Source organism: Euprymna scolopes, chromosome 21, assembly GCF_053919585.1.
Source record: "Euprymna scolopes isolate OS-2025 chromosome 21, ASM5391958v1, whole genome shotgun sequence".
NCBI classification, from domain to species: Eukaryota; Metazoa; Mollusca; class Cephalopoda; order Sepiida; family Sepiolidae; genus Euprymna; species Euprymna scolopes.
The window spans coordinates 83,229,573-83,247,040 of record NC_136502.1 but is presented as its reverse complement, the minus strand read 5'-3'; the positions used below and the strand labels follow the sequence as shown (position 1 = coordinate 83,247,040).

Below are 17,468 nucleotides of genomic sequence, written 5' to 3'. Positions count from 1 at the left end.
TTGATCTGGATTTCTTAAAAAATTTGTGATGACCGTTTTGCTACGATTCACTTTGTTTGCAATGGATCTATGGGAGAGTCCACCCCTATTAAGCTCAAAGATCCTTCCTCTCTCAAACTCTGATAATGGTTTCCCTTTTGCCATTTATAATTTAGTAAGATGTTTTTTATCCACTAACAAGTTGCTTTTAGTAACATAGAAAGCTTTTCGTATTCATTTTTTCAAACCTAGTCGATTTTATTAAAGTGGTCTTATCATTTTGACCAGGTGAAAGTGTTTGTTTTTAAAAAATAATTATTAGATCAGGGTTAAGGTTTCGAATGAAGCAGATTTCATTTTTTTCATCATATTTTCCCTTTTGGCTATGGTTTCAACCATTTGTTTGATTAAAAATTCGATATTATGCGTAAACGCTTACTTTCTTAAGTGGTTTTATGATTTTGACCAGGACTGTATATATATATATATAAGAATAAAAATTACAATAAGTTTACCAAGGTAATCAAAATGGTAAACTTAAAATATATTATAAATATTAAAAAGTTAATATTTACAAGTAAAATAAACTCAGCCAGATGTAAAAGCTCAATAAAACCGAAAAGGAAACATACCCCTCTCAGTCTTATTTTTTGTCTCTCTTATTCATACACAGATTTTGGGAACTGGTTCAATATAATAGAAAGAAAATCAAAAGTCGACTGTTTTACCTGGTTTCAGTGTTCTTATTCAAACATTTACCTGTAATAATGAAAAAAAATTATCTGACTTCTCCTTCTTCATTTATTTTGTTTACCGTTACACCAAACAAATGAATATTAGAGAATTTTTTTTTTTTCTTAGAATATTTTTTATACTGAATCAGAATATGTAAGGTTTGTAAATCTATCTTTGGTAGTTTGAGTTTTAGCCGAACATACAGACAGGCAGACGGAAATATGACTTTACTTTATATAATAGATATTTTTTTAATACCTTACAAACTTTGGCTACCCCATGACAAATCGATTTAGTTTTTTTTATCCAATAAAAATACTCATAAACAGATTTTCAATTTTATTAATGTAGTGTATAGAAATTAATTTTCAACATATTCTTCTTAAGAGTTTTCAGTTTAACAAATCCTAGCAAATTTTCGTGTGATATAACCTACTTTTTGACGAACAATTCTGTGTACTTATTCCTAAACTCCATTTGACGAATCCATTGTGGCATGTAATATCTGCTACTGCAATTCTTCAGTCAATTTAGTAATTTAAACTGCTTCTACAATGCCCATTTTCCAAATCTCGATTTTCCACATAGCCAGTCAACATAGATTCTTGGTATTGAGTTTGGAAGTCTGCTCGTTTGATATCTGCATTTTTTTTTTTTTTGTGGATTAATGCTATTTGCATAGATGCAGAAGTTTCAAAGTTGTCATGCCAAATGCACACTTGCTCTCACTTCTATCGTATGCAGTTTGACAAAATAAAATAAAATAAAACAGAAGTAAATATGACTTTCTTTGCTGACATTCATATACTATCCGAGTGGATTTCGTTATCATTCTGCACTTAATGCAGACAGTACTTTTATTTTTGTATTCGCTTTTATATATTTTCGATGTAAGTGCTGTAAACATAATTATTGTTATATCATTTTGAAGCACTTGTTCTCATCAAATCACCAAAGTTAAGCAAAGTTATCATATTTTACCCTTCTATATAAATACCCCCCTTGACCAACCAGACTAACAACAAAATCTAACCATTTCATTGTAAAAATTCCCAGGTGCCAGAAATTTTTCTACTCCAATGGTGTTTTTTCTTAGACTGCTTGTATTTAGAATTCCCTCCCAGCTCTGTTTCCCCGGCAGAAATTTACATGTAATGTGAACAAACATCTTGCTGCACAATTCTTTACTAAAGATGCTCCTTAGAAATCTGAGCTTTAATCATAGTAGCACCTTACAATATGCCTTATTTGAGATCTATAAAGTTATACTAATAAATAAAACAAGCAATGTTAAGCCTGGTTAATACTTGATGGGTGACCATTTAGGAATACCAGGTGTCATATGTTTGGAAGTTTTTAAATTCATTTTCTTTTAATTAATTCCCTTGGAAAAAATATGAATCCATCTCTCTTTCCTCAGATTCATTATTCAATTTAATCTGTGTGTCAAGTGTATGCTTAAGTAGTTCTAATGAAAATATGGTAGATATCTATAATCTACTAGAAAATGGGCGCCCTGCCTTGCCTGGTCGTAAAATACGCTTAAAGATATTTTAATTCATGCAAATTTTGCATATATTATTACAGAGCCAATTCTCTACTGGATATTATATTGTACCTAATATATAGTACTGATTTAAAAAAAAAGGAGAAAATTTGACCTGGGTGCCATCAGCTAGAATCGAAACCAAAACATTTAGCACTCTAGCCACATTCCCTACTATTTGAGTTAACACGACAGACAGATAACAAAGTTTTAAAATGAAACCACTTTTAACTATGATTAGTTTTACGCATGTGCAAACTAATACAAATATGTCGGCAAGTTGAAATGAACATTTTGCATTTCAGCTTGCTGTCTTCTGCCATCCATCGCCTCCATTCAGTCTCGAAAGACAATGGATAGTTGCGCCTGTAATTGTGAGGCAAGGGTTACGCAATCCCCCAATCACACCTCTCCTGAATCGGCACTGCTTGAGTAGCAAGGAATAGTTCAGGACGATTGGAAACAATGCCGAGATAAGCAGAGATCACATATAGCACCTGAACTTCTAAAATCATCACCCATTTTAGTACTAAGCAAAGTCAACGTTGCTTAACTCTGGTAATCTAAGAGGAACTGGTGTGTCAATGTGATTATGCCGACTTCCGTACGTTATTCATTCATCCAAACAAAGATTTTACTCATTATAACCCATCCTTAGTGTATGATTAGTATTTCCTGTTAATTTCAGTGTTATGTACTAGTAGTTTAAGAGTTTATCGGTTAAATATTTACACACACATACATACAGTTACTGTTTTATTTATATAGATTATATGTTTAAGTGACTTACGTCTTATATCACATTGAAACACCAGCTTTCCTCAGATCAGCAAAGTTAAGCAATGTTGAGTCTGGCTAGTGTTTTGATGGGTGAATATTTTAGAATATCAATTATTGGAAGTAAAATTGATTTTGAAGTTACTTTCTCTAACATCCTTGGGAAAGGTATGACCCCCCCCCTTCCTCAAGCTACAAATGAAATGTTAAGGTCGAGTAGATTTTCAAGCCTTGATAGAAAAATAAATTTAGGGGAAAGGAAAACACCAGATTTTCTCTGCTTATCCCAGCTTTGCTTTCGGTTGTTCTAGATTCCTTATTTCCTTTAAACTTTATCAGAAGTCACAAGTAAGGTTGTGATTGTTGTACAATTACTTAATTCCTTATTATACAGACATTTTTTTCCACAGGTTATCAACTGTCTCTTGGGAAAGAAGGAAATCAGTCATTGCAAATATATTGTTTATGTGAATAAATTTATCTGAAGCTAAACTGTTATCTCTTTTATATATAGAATTCAGACCACAGATTAAGAATGGAGAAATTCGTATCTTGATGCCCTCAAACCAGCATTAATGAGTTTAAAGCATGCAAACGTGAATCATGACTTAAGATCTTCTACAACGAAATTGTATCGGTCACTGATATTTTATACTTAAACTCAGTCTCTTCGCGTTATGTTGCTATGGAATCATAGTATCACTAATGAAGTGAACATGAGGATATATTGAGTTATTCTTATTTATGGCAGCTGTCATGATGTTGCTCGTGCAGATATTGAAGAGGTAGTTTATTGTATTTTATCAGTTGAAGAGGTAGTTTATTGTATTTTATCAGTTGAAGATGTAGTTTATTGTATTTTATCAGTTGAAGAGGTAGTTTATTGAATTTTATCAGTTGAAGAGGTAGTTTATTCTATTTTATCAGTTGAAGAGGTAGTTTATTGTATTTTATCAGTTGAAGAGGTGGTTTATTGTATTTTATCAGTTGAAGAGGTAGTTTATTGTATTTTATCAGTTGAAGAGGTAGTTTATTGTATTTTATCAGTTGAAGAGGTGGTTTATTGTATTTTATCAGTTGAAGAGGTAGTTTATTGTATTTTATCAGTTGAAGAGGTAGTTTATTGTATTTTATCAGTTGAAGAGGTGGTTTATTGTATTTTATCAGTTGAAGAGGTAGTTTATTGTATTTTATCAGTTGAAGAGGTAGTTTATTGTATTTTATCAGTTGAAGAGGTGGTTTATTGTATTTTATCAGTTGAAGAGGTAGTTTATTGTATTTTATCACTTGAAGAGGTAGTTTATTGTATTATATCAGTTGAAGAGGTAGTTTATTGTATTTTATCAGTTGAAGAGGTAGTTTATTGTATTTTATCAGTTGAAGAGGTAGTTTATTGTATTTTATCAGTTGAAGAGGTAGTTTATTGTATTTTATCAGTTGAAGAGGTAGTTTATTGTATATTATCAGTTGAAGAGGTAGTTTATTGTATTTTATCAGTTGAAGAGGTAGTTTATTGTATTATATCAGTTGAAGAGGTAGTTTATTGTATTTTATCAGTTGAAGAGGTGGTTTATTGTATTTTATCAGTTGAAGAGGTAGTTTATTGTATTATATCAGTTGAAGAGGTAGTTTATTGTATTTTATCAGTTGAAGAGGTAGTTTATTGTATTTTATAAGTTGAAGAGGTAGTTTATTGTATTTTATCAGTTGAAGAGGTAGTTTATTGTATTTTATCAGTTGAAGAGGTAGTTTATTGTATTTTATCAGTTGAAGAGGTAGTTTATTGTATTATATCAGTTGAAGAGGTAGTTTATTGTATTTTATCAGTTGAAGAGGTAGTTTATTGTATTTTATCAGTTGAAGATGTAGTTTATTGTATTTTATCAGTTGAAGAGGTAGTTTATTGTATTTTATCAGTTGAAGAGGTAGTTTATTGTATTTTATCAGTTGAAGATGTAGTTTATTGTATTTTATCAGTTGAAGAGGTAGTTTATTGTATTTTATCAGTTGAAGAGGTAGTTTATTGTATTTTATCAGTTGAAGAGGTAGTTTATTGTATTTTATCAGTTGAAGAGTTAGTTTATTGTATTTTATCAGTTGAAGAGGTAGTTTATTGTATTATATCAGTTGAAGAGGTAGTTTATTGTATTTTATCAGTTGAAGAGGTAGTTTATTGTATTTCATCAGTTGAAGAGGTAGTTTATTGTATTTTATCAGTTGAAGAGGTAGTTTATTGTATTATATCAGTTGAAGAGGTAGTTTATTGTATTTTATCAGTTGAAGAGGTAGTTTATTGTATTTTATCAGTTGAAGAGGTAGTTTATTGTATTTTATCAGTTGAAGAGGTAGTTTATTGTATTTTATCAGTTGAAGAGGTAGTTTATTGTATTTTATCAGTTGAAGAGGTAGTTTATTGTATTTTATCAGTTGAAGAGGTAGTTTATTGTATTTTATCAGTTGAAGCGGTAGTTTATTGTATTTTATCAGTTGAAGAGGTAGTTTATTGTATTTTATCAGTTGAAGAGGTAGTTTATTGTATTTTATCAGTTGAAGATGTAGTTTATTGTATTTTATCAGTTGAAGAGGTAGTTTATTGTATTTTATCAGTTGAAGAGATAGTTTATTGTATTTTATCAGTTGAAGAGGTAGTTTATTGTATTTTATCAGTTGAAGAGGTAGTTTATTGTATTTTATCAGTTGAAGATGTAGTTTATTGTATTTTATCAGTTGAAGAGGTAGTTTATTGTATTATATCAGTTGAAGAGGTAGTTTATTGTATTTTATCAGTTGAAGAGGTAGTTTATTGTATTTTATCAGTTGAAGAGGTAGTTTATTGTATTATATCAGTTGAAGAGGTAGTTTATTGTATTTTATCAGTTGAAGAGGTAGTTTATTGTATTTTATCAGTTGAAGAGGTAGTTTATTGTATTTTATCAGTTGAAGAGGTAGTTTATTGTATTATATCAGTTGAAGAGGTAGTTTATTGTATTTTATCAGTTGAAGAGGTAGTTTATTGTATTATATCAGTTGAAGAGGTAGTTTATTGTATTTTATCAGTTGAAGAGGTGGTTTATTGTATTTTATCAGTTGAAGAGGTAGTTTATTGTATTTTATCAGTTGAAGAGGTAGTTTATTGTATTTTATCAGGATTGAACTGAATCTGAAAGTAGAGAGGCTTACATCTTTTTTGGCGATACTATGACAAAAAATTAAATTCTTATTAATAAAATATAGTTTATTTATTTTATTGTACCTAAATATGAAACAAAAAAACTGGAAGTTCCATTGCTGACATATAGCAAGATTTGTTGAGAATCCATATTTTTTTAATAGCCTCTTTAGGAATAGAGGCTATTCATCCACAAAAAATGATGAAAAAAAAATTCTCATTTCTCTCCCACCCCCACGAGGAGAGAGTTCTTGTTCGCCTCTCCACAAGGACAGAGTTAAACACAAGGTCAGTTTTTAATGGAGTGGGGTCCAGCTCTCCAAAGCAAAGGACACTCTGGATTGGAACCAAAAATAATTATTTAAGTCTATATGAATTACTCCTTCATCAATCGAGGACAGAAATGATGAAGTGTCGTATCATCAGAACAGATACTGAACTTTGATCCTAGCCAAAAGACTGTAAATGTTTCAGAATAGTTTGCTTTTTCAACCCTATTCTTAACTATTTTCTATAAATTGTCTACAAGAAAGTCTTTGCTGTTTCCAGCTCAGTCCATTTTGTCATTATTTTTTTAAGAGGGGAGGGGGAATTATTTCCGCCTAACTTTGAAGTAGTCACATGTAATTCTGCCATTCATAAAATTTGAATACTGATAAATATGCATACGCACTTTCATTTGTTTTTCTATATAACTTCTCTTTACTATTGAGTATTATTTGTTTCTCCAGGGGGCAAGACTGATTCATCAGTTTCGTATTTGGACACGGCATTACAAATCATCTGGCTTGGTAAATTGGAAAATGTTTCAATGATCGGAATCACATACTTTTCATGAAATGTCTTGTCAAGAGACATTCTTATGATTTGCATGTGTAGCAGAATAAACTGATTCAAAAACGAGAGATGTTCAGGTTTCATGTTTAGCTAAGGCTTTCACCGATTCCATTTCCGAACAGTTGTGTGACAAGATTTGATATTTGGTTTTAAACAATATTAGGAGGCGACCCGGCGTTGCCCGATAGGAAGATATGCTTTACTAAAATATTTTAATCCGTGCAGAGTACATATTTATTATTATAGAGACAATTCTTTATCGATTATTATATTGAACCTAAGTTGTGATATTCAAACTATGTGTGTGTGTGTGTGTGTGTGTGTGTGTGTGTGTGACTTGGATGCTATCGGCTACAATCAGAACCAAAATATACGATTCTCCAGTCTCATCCCTTAGCCTGTGGACACGCCCATATATATATATATATATATATATATATATATATATATATATATAGTCATCCACATACAGTACTGTTTCGCTGTTTCACAGCTCATCAGCGCGGCTAGATAGGCAACTACCTCAAGCCAGGATTGAAACCCGACCGCCTGTACGACAGTCAAGGCTTCTAACCATTATGCTAATCGGCGGTTGCTGAGCGATGCGTGAATAAACGATGCTTTGACATCGATTGAAATACCTAAGCTCGATTTGTTTACACAAAGAGCATCGCTTTATACGCCAATTGTAATTCGTGTATCACTTTTCAATATGCTCAACTCAAGTTGAGGAGCATTATAGCCATCCCCATACAGTACTGTTTCTTTGTTTCACAGCTCATCAGTGCGGCTAGACATGCAACTACCTCAAGCCAGATACTTTGACTTTGAGGTATTGAAATGAAACTCTGTATGTGCTATTTAGCAAAATTATTGTGAACCAATATTAGTATTTTACTAGAAATTTTTCTCTGAGGAGATGTGCTTACATTGAAAACTCATGAGTTAAGGACATTAATTTAAACATTGTATTCTTTGATTCAAGCTATGCATTTTAAATTTTATTTGAAAATTGATTCTTTTAAATGAAATTTGAACATAAACTAGAATATATATATACTAGCAAAAGTACCCGTCGTTGACTGGGTTCAAAAACAGCCCACAGAAAATGGACTCTGATTTATGAAAGTATGATAGGTTATGAAAAGGAAGGGTTGTAAAGAGATAGCTTCGAATTTGGGGGTATCAAAACCAAAGCAAAATATAATGAAAGTAAAAATAAAATAGATAAACCCCATAATTTATTATACCATACCTGTTCACACTGAAACACTTATCACAATATTCCGTGGATCTATATTAAAAAACCTTGTTAAACTTTGTGACATATTTCCATTCTATGGAGCGAACGAACACCCCATAATTTTATTATACCATATTTCTTCAAACTGAAACATAATTATCAAAGTATACTTATACAGACAAATACGAAAAGTTGGTACTTGTGCATTTAACGAACCAGACGTAACTCAGTATTTGCTCGGCTTTGTCCAGCGCATGACGTCAACAGCCGGATAAAACCGAGCGTTGGCGATAAAATAAAAACAACGCTACAACAAAATAACTGTACAATGAAATTGTAGAAACATAAAAAAATTAAATAAGTAAAAAGCATAAACCTACCGTTCATTTATGGGGTTTTTTATTATTGTTTGAAATTGTTTTCTGTTTTCAAAATAAATACATAAAACAAGTTTTTTTTGTTAAATAATAGGAAATTTTTTTTTGTCTGAACTGTTTTTTTTTTTTTCAATTTTTAACGTAAAAAACCATATTGTCTATGTCTTAAACACGTAAAAGTTAATTTTTTTTTTTCAACTCTTTATGTCAAATAAATGGAAAAAGCCTAAAAAAGGGCAATAAAAAGCATGGGGGGGCAGGAACAAGGATTATTTGTATATTTTTTTTTCGCCAGAAACAAGGATTTTTTTTTTATTTATTAGTGGAACGAGGGTTCTGGCGTTCCTATTTGGTACAGTGACCAAGAAACCCTCCTTTTCGGCGGGGTCATTATGTTTTCTGCGGTTAAAAATGGACTCGTCGATTTCTACCGTATGGCCTGGGCCTCCAATCTGCTGGGGATTCCTAAGAAAATAGTCCCTGCATATATCACGCAGAAAAATTTTCCAATCCACAATTGTGTGGCGAGAACGTAACCCACATTTGCGATGGAGATTTTTTTGTAGATGCCATCTCGAATGCCCATAAGTATATTATTTTTATTATACATGCGATGGTTAGTCGGGATTTTGAGAAGAAGGTCCCAATCCTAATGGAGGTCCATCGACGACATGTTACACTTCTACACCTCCAACCGTAACCGTCGGAAAGGCTTGTTCTCTTTGCAAGTACACAATCCTGGCCAAAATGTAAATAAACACCTTTTCTCTTCTGCCAACAATTTCCGTTGCTGGCAAAAGTTTAGTGCAGCCTCTGCGGTCTGGAGCTGGTCTGCAAGGTTTGTAAGATTCATTATTTCGTCAGTTATCTTTCTAAAACAATTTTTTCTTGAGTTGTGACACTCCTCCAATTGATAGCGAAATTCTCGTCTGCTTAATCGGCAACGCTCGGTTTTATCCGGCTGTTAACGTCATGCGTCGGACAAAGCCGAGCAAATGCTGAGTTACGTCTGGTTCGTTAAATGCACAAGTACCAAAAAGTTTTTATTAAAGTTTGTGCCATATTTCCATTCTATGGAGGCCAAGCGCGAATGCAGACCCCATAATCTTATTATCCCATCCTTATTTAAGTTAAAACATACTTATCAAAGTATTCTTATGTACATCTATATCAAAAACACTTGTAAACGTTTTTTTTTAATTTTTAAATTTTTTATTTCCATACTTTGTGGACCAGGCGCGTACGCAGACCCCACAATTTTAATGAACCACTGTTCTGCCAGATCAAACATACCCATTCCTGTGTCTCGATACATCTTCTATCATTATATGTAATCAGTTTTTTTTAAATAGTCAACCGTATAGGAGCCTATTCGTGACCACACACACACACACACACACACACACACACACACACACACACACACGCACATACAGCTTTATATTATAGATATATATATGTGTATGTGTGTGTATATATTAAAAATATGACTTGGGTGCCATCAGCTAGAATCGAAACCAAAACGTGTAGTTTTCCAGCCTTAGTCGTGAAGTTTAAAAAGTTTGCTAGAAATAACGTCATGACGTTAAAATTTGAGACAGTGACAAAGAAATTCAGAATTTTAGTATAATACAATATTCAAGCAAGCAAGTAAGCAAGGATGCCCGGACGGTGGACAGAGTTTTATAATTATTAAGAATAGAATACACTTCAAGATTAGGTATAATGAAACTCTTATACTACTAACATGAAGCAGAGTTACATATAGTTTTCTTAGAATAACTAGTCTTGCTAAATAGGCCATTAAACCCAAATCGAAACACATAGTCAGCATATGCACTTTTCCATTGTCTGTAAAACTCAGGTTAAAAAGTAAATTCCCAATCACATAAAACTATTTTACAACAACAGCATAGTTGCTTTTTCTAAGCACTTTTTCTAGGGATTTGAGATTTCTGCTTTTAGTGGAATTCCGCTACTTTTGTAAATCGGAAAATGTGTGATTCCGCTTTTTTGTTTTAAATTTAAGAATTCAGTTTAAATTTTTAAAAATTATTTTTTTAGACTAATCTCGGTCAAATCTAAAGAACTTTACGTCTTATTTTGTTATTTAGTTTTCTTCTACTTTTCTGTTTTTTTTTTTCTTTCTTTCTTTTCCTATTAAAAGTTTGTCTTCACCTAATTCATTGCTGAACATAGAGGAAGGTAGGAGACGTTGTTTCAGCAGAGACTGATTCCCTGGCCTTACATCCCACAATGCAATTGGGCTATTTCTCTAGATAACGGCCATAAAACAAAAAAACATGACCGTTATCTAGAGAAATAGGGAAAAACAAAACAAAAAACGTTTTTTATTTTTTATTTTTAGTTTATTTCTTGAACTAAACATATATTTACTGTGGTAAATTATTATTAAACAAAAATATGTTGATACACAAGCTAAACTTTCAATATTTTAGACAAAGAGCTTATTTTAAAGTAAAACAAAAATGTAATTAAAATATATCAATTGATACTTTTAGTATGAAAAAAAAATAGTATTGTAGAGTAACACCCTTTAATAAATCATCCCTCTCAAAACGAGATTCTACTTTTTATTTTACAGCGATTATATGAGAACAGCCTGAAAAACTTGTTGGAAAGAAGAAAAAAGTATATTTTAGGATTTAGATTGGGTGATGAAACATTACATCATGAAAAGCTTATGATGCAGTGCTTTGGCTCACTCTCATCTGATGATGATAATGCTAATGATGATGATCAGTCTCTCTCGTTCAATAGTTCTTACTACTTTCGGCCAGACACCTTGACTTATTACGCTACGTGGATCTATCTAGAACAAAAGCTTCTCAAGAAACACCACCACCATTAGTATGGTTCACAGGTTTATTCATATTCTTGGAAAATGCGAGTTCTGATCTGTAGTTGTTAAAATACCCTTCAACTCCTCCCTTAATAGAGCCTAGAAAGTGATTACCTTCCAAACTGTGAGACATAAGATACAACAGAGAGAGAGAGAGAGAGAGAGAGAGAGAGAGAGAGAGAGAGAGAGAGAAGGGAAGTAGAATCGATCTCCCTCCTCTTCCGGTTCAGCATTATTTCCTTTGATTTAGAGCAGAAGAAAGCAAAGTAACCTACATTTGTAGTTTTAATAATGACTAACCTAGGTATCCGGCGTTGCCCGGGCGTTTGGAGGTTTGTGTTGAGCAAAAAAAAAGTGGTAGTAGGGGGCAGGTTCGAACTCGTGATGTAAAGGCGAACAAGAAATTGAAAGAAAACCTGACGTCTTACCGCTACTCCATGATGCGACCGGAAGTTCGAAACATTAAAATTAGACAAAGTCAATCCAACCGATACGATGACTTGCAAAAATGGCTCGCAAAAAATCGACCCTTCCTTGTAGAAAACTGCCCAGTTGAGGGTGGAGAAACTAATGTTTTTAGCCAATTTTTTAATATTTGTCGTCCAAGACGTCAAGCTTCAAAACGATACCAATCTCGTGAAAATCCGTCGCCTCTGTCGAAAGTTTCAGGCAGACATACAAACACATACATACATACATACATACATACATACATACATACATACATACATACATACACACATACATACATATGTATATGATGATTGCTGGATGATATATTGAGTTCTCCCAATCCGTCATATTGAGTGCTCCCAATCTTGTCATCCAAGCCATCTCAGATGACTCTGCACTCCCGCCACAGATTTGCATATCTTGAGGCAGATGTGACATACAAATTGAGCAATTTCCATCGAGTTGACTTCCTCTGGAGGTTGGAGGGAATTCCTATGAACAATCACATGTCTCCTTAAACCAGCAGTAAACATGTAAACTTTGCTGCATGTTAAACAGATCGTTTGGTTCGGACTAATAGGTACAAAGTTGACCTGAACAATTTTGTGCAACTTAAGGTGGTTGACATAGCCAGCTTTTGACAAAAGCACTCGTTCACAAGTGTCGCATTTCCAGCTCTGTGTTAAGACCATCAATTAAACCTTTGCAAAGCTCTCGCTTCAGATTGCTGTGGGTTTGCTTTCTTTTCTCTAGAGCATCACAACTTTCACGTACATACATACATACATACATACATACTTACATACATGCATTTAAACAGACAGGTAAGATTTATATTAAAGATGAAAAGAATTCACCCTCCTTATTAATCTTTATACATTGATTTAAAAATATGTTTTTGAGAGATTTTCTGTGTGGTCAGCCAACATAATGCAAAAAAACAAACAAATAACTCATGGACATGAAAATGCAAAAATAAAATGTTACCTGGTAAAAAATAGAAACAAAAATAAATTGATGACACGGAACGAAGAAACACTTACCTGGTAAATAACATCGGTAACTTTTTGGAGTCTCATTTGTAAAACTGAACTCTTTCTTCCTTTTGAATATTTTTCAGTGGACAACACTGTTCGCTTTTGTCGGACTGGTGGTGGAGGTCTTTCGCGTGGGGGCGCTGCTCTAACAACTGGAACATCAGACCAAGCACCAGACAAATGAGGATGAACAATTAAGTGTCGTTGTTGGTTGCCATTTTTCTTGGACTGTTTCACTGCAGCTGATTTGCGTGCAGTCTTTCTGCGATCGTTACATCGAATACAGCAGATTGAAAAACCTGCGGTAATGGGCACAGCTAAAGTGACAGCCACCAACACAATAACAATTAATAAATACTGATGGATTCTGTCATTTACTTGTGGTTTGGTAGAATTTAACACATATTCAGATGTTACATTGCTCACAATCACGGTTAAAGATAAATTAGTGCTTGCCGACAATACAGGGATGCCGCTATCTTTCACGGAAAACTGAAAGACATATAATCCTGCATCTTGTGGTTTAATCTCACGGTTGAATGATAATAAACCAGTATAACGGTTCAATTTAAACAACTTAGCTTTGTTACCAGCAATTATGTCATATTTTAAAAATGCATTTTCCAAATTATCTTTGTCTGATGCTTTTAAAACTGTGATGTTCTTTGACTGCTTTGGGTAATAGACAATGTCCATGCTATACGGATTAACACCAGGAAATGTAAAATATGGGGCATTATCGTTCTCGTCCGTAACTTCAATCTCCACATTCACTGTATTGTTTAAAGATGGTACTCCATTATCTTCAACCAAAACCTTAAACTTGTAAACCTTTTGAAATTCATGATCCAATGACATAATTGTAGAGATTAAACCATTGTCAGAAATGCGGAATGGAAAAAACTGTTCTTTATTGCTAGTTATCAGGGAATATGTGAGTCTTCCTCCAGGACCCAAGTCAGTATCGGTGGCATTGATCCAGCCAACTGGTGATTTGGCCTTTTGGTTTTCTGCAATTGATAGTTTAATGGTCTGATCCCGAAACTGGGGTCTTACATCATTAACATCAGTTACTTGGACAGAGAATTTAGTCTCACTATGAAGGGGAGGAGATCCTTTGTCTTGGCAAGTGATGCTGATATCATGATGGTCTTGGGTCTCTCGATCAATCGGCTTTTTCACAATTATCTTGTATTTTTTAGTGTCCAGTTTTTGAAGCTGGAATTTCTCATGATTTAGTTTACAAGTGACATCTCCATTGTGTCCAGTATCTTCATCAATGACCTTTACATAAGCAATGAAACTGCCGACCTTGATGTCTTCGGAAATTGTGGCAGTTTGTCCTTCAGAAGCGGATACAAAATTCACATCGATTTTGGGGGAATTGTTCTTTTCATTAACAACATTGACTTGAACCATTGCAATCGATGTTAAGGGAGGTGTTCCACCATCATTAGCCTCAATATATAATTTAGAATTAAACTTTTCACCAAATGAGAATTTTCTTGTAAGAAAGATCTTCCCTGCTTTTTCATTTAATTTAAAGTGTGACTTGGCAATGTCTGATGTTTTGGAGCTAAACCGATAATTAACTTCCGAATATTTTCCGGAATCTAAATCTTTGACTGACAAAATTACAATGGGAGAAACATCATTTGGTTCATTCTTTACTGTGACATTGTAAACATTTTGTGAAAATATAGGAAAATTATCATTTACATCACTGATGGTTATGCGAACATCTAAAACACTTTGTTTTGGAGGTTTTCCTCCATCTTTTGCAATTACATGAATCAAATATGAGTCTTTTTCTTCTCTGTCTAGATCGTCTTCTAATTTTATTCCGAGTCCTGAAGATCCATCAATTCTTTTAGAAACATCTAAACTAAAAGGTTCATTTTTGTTTTTCATGAGTTGATAATTAATTTTAGAATTCTCTTGACCGACATCTCTATCAATTGCATTTGGTATTAATTTCTTCATTCCCTTCCTATCACCTTCTGAGAATTCAATGTTGACAAGTTTTTGAGGGAATTCCGGTTTATGGTCATTAACATCTTGAATGATGACTTTGATTTCTAAAATCTTCATAAAAGACTCTGCCCTCCTCACTGCAATATCAACCATTTCATAACATTGTGTATTGTAAGTACAAAGAGACTCAGCATCAAGTCTCTGAGTTGTATAAAATTTGCCTTTCTTTGATATTCGGAACAATTGTGAACTGTCAGCTGATCCTTGTCGTAAAAGACTGAATGTTATCAGGTTCCGATCTTGAGATGGTACATTGTCATATAGGTGAGAATCTGCAGCAACGTTACCCACGTACAAACCAGGGCTCATTCCTTCTTGTACATGATAGATCAAGTCCACACTAGCACACTTGTGTAAACCTGACAAAAATATTAGTACTTGGACTAGCATATTTGACACGTAGAATGAAAATAGTTTTCCTCTGTCAAAACCATTATCTGAAATATTAAGAAAAGGTAAACAAAATTAGGTAATAAAATAATTCATTTGGAATTTCTTTAATTGAAAGCTATTTATAGCTTTTTCAAAATATTTCAAAATAATAATTTTATATATAGTTTAAGAAAAGCTACTTATTAATATTAATGGATTATATGGTTTGGCTAGTGACTCACATTTTGATACATCTGATTAATTTACTATTATTGGCTTAAAAGTTAATAGATTATCCTGATAGAATTGAAATGTTTCATTTTGACTATATAGACTGCTATTCTCACCTAAAATTTATAGTTTTGTCAGGATTAATTAAAATGTTCACATTATTTTGATATTTCGGACTACTATTCTCATCTTGTATCATTTTTACAACTTTCTTCAAGTGCGACTTGTCAAATTCAGGAATTTGAATGGAATTCTGAATGAAGGCCTTTATTTAATTCACGTCAGCCATAACTGGATAGAGGTGCTGAGTAATTTGCAATTGTATTTTTCATTCACCCATACTGAGAATTCTTCAGGAGAATTTTTCAGTCACCCATACTGAGAATTCTTCAGAAGAATTTTTAAGTCACCCATACTGAGAATTCTTCAGGAGAATTTTTCAGTCACCCATACTGAGAATTCTTCAGAAGAATTTTTCAGTCACCCTACTGAGAATTCTTCAGTCACCCATACTGAGAATTCTTCAGAAGAATTTTTCAGTCACCCATACTGAGAATTCTTCAGAAGAATTTTTCAGTCACATATACTGAGAATTCTTCAGAAGAATTTTTCAGTCACCCTACTGAGAATTCTTCAGGAGAATTATTCAGTCACCCATACTGAGAATTCTTCAGAAGAATTTTTCAGTCACCCATACTGAGAATTCTTCAGAAGAATTTTTCAGTAACCCATACTGAGAATTCTTCAGAAGAATTTTTCAGTCACCCTACTGAGAATTCTTCAGGAGAATTATTCAGTCACCCATACTGAGAATTCTTCAGAAGAATTTTTCAGTCACCCATACTGAGAATTCTTCAGGAGAATTTTTCAGTCACCCTACTGAGAATTCTTCAGGAGAATTATTCAGTCACCCATACTGAGAATTCTTCAGGAGAATTTTTCAGTCAGCCTTCTGAGAATTCTTCAGGAGAATTTTTCAGTCACCTATACTGAGAATTCTTCAGGAGAATTTTTCAGTCACCCACACTGAGAATTCTTCAGAAGAATTTTTCAGTCACCCATACTGAGAATTCTTCAGGAGAATTTTTCAGTCACCCATACTGAGAATTCTTCAGAAGAATTTTTCAGTCACCCATACTGAGAATTCTTCAGGAGAATTTTTCAGTCACCCATACTGAGAATTCTTCAGGAGAATTTTTCAGTCACCCATATTGAGAATTCTTCAGGAGAATTTTTCAGTCACCCATACTGAGAATTCTTCAGGAGAATTTTTCAGTCACCCATACTGAGAATTCTTCAGAAGAATTTTTCAGTCACCCTACTGAGAATTCTTCAGGAGAATTTTTCAGTCACCCTACTGAGAATTCTTCAGGAGAATTTTTCTGTCACACATGCTGAGAATACTTCAGGAGAATTTTCCAGTCACTCATACTGAGAATTCTTCTGGAGAATTTTTCAGTCACCCATACTGAGAATTCTTCAAGAGAATTTGCAGTCAATGCTGGCCCCACGTCCAACCATCCCTAAAAGTTACATACAGCGCCTAGCCTTCCCAAATTGTCACCCCTCTGGTACTGACCAGGCTCAACGTTGCTTAATTTTGGTGAGAACCGATGTGTCAACGTGATTGTGCCATACAAGTATACCTCACATTGCCCCAAAACAATTTTGTAACTTTGTTATATGCTCTGGTACAGTTGTCAAACATAATGGATTTTGAAGAACCTGCTGAGAAATATTATAAAAATAACTTCGATGAAGTTCAAGTGCTGGCATGCCGTCACGAAAATTAAGTACTGAAAATATTTCAGCAGA

The 17,468-nt window shown here is 33.4% G+C and overlaps 1 protein-coding gene across 1 annotated transcript in view; it reads right to left on the bottom strand.

Annotated features, from left to right (window-relative positions):
- LOC145242527 (protocadherin gamma-B4-like) overlaps positions 1-15,475 on the bottom strand; it is an 87,494-nt gene extending 72,019 nt beyond the window's left edge. Inside the window, exon 1 of the mRNA XM_080105600.1 lies at positions 13,023-15,475. Within this exon, the coding sequence (XP_079961726.1) occupies positions 13,023-15,440 (2,418 nt within the window). The 5' untranslated portion in view covers positions 15,441-15,475. The remainder of the gene's footprint in view (positions 1-13,022) is intronic.
- Between the last annotated feature and the right edge of the window lie 1,993 nt (positions 15,476-17,468).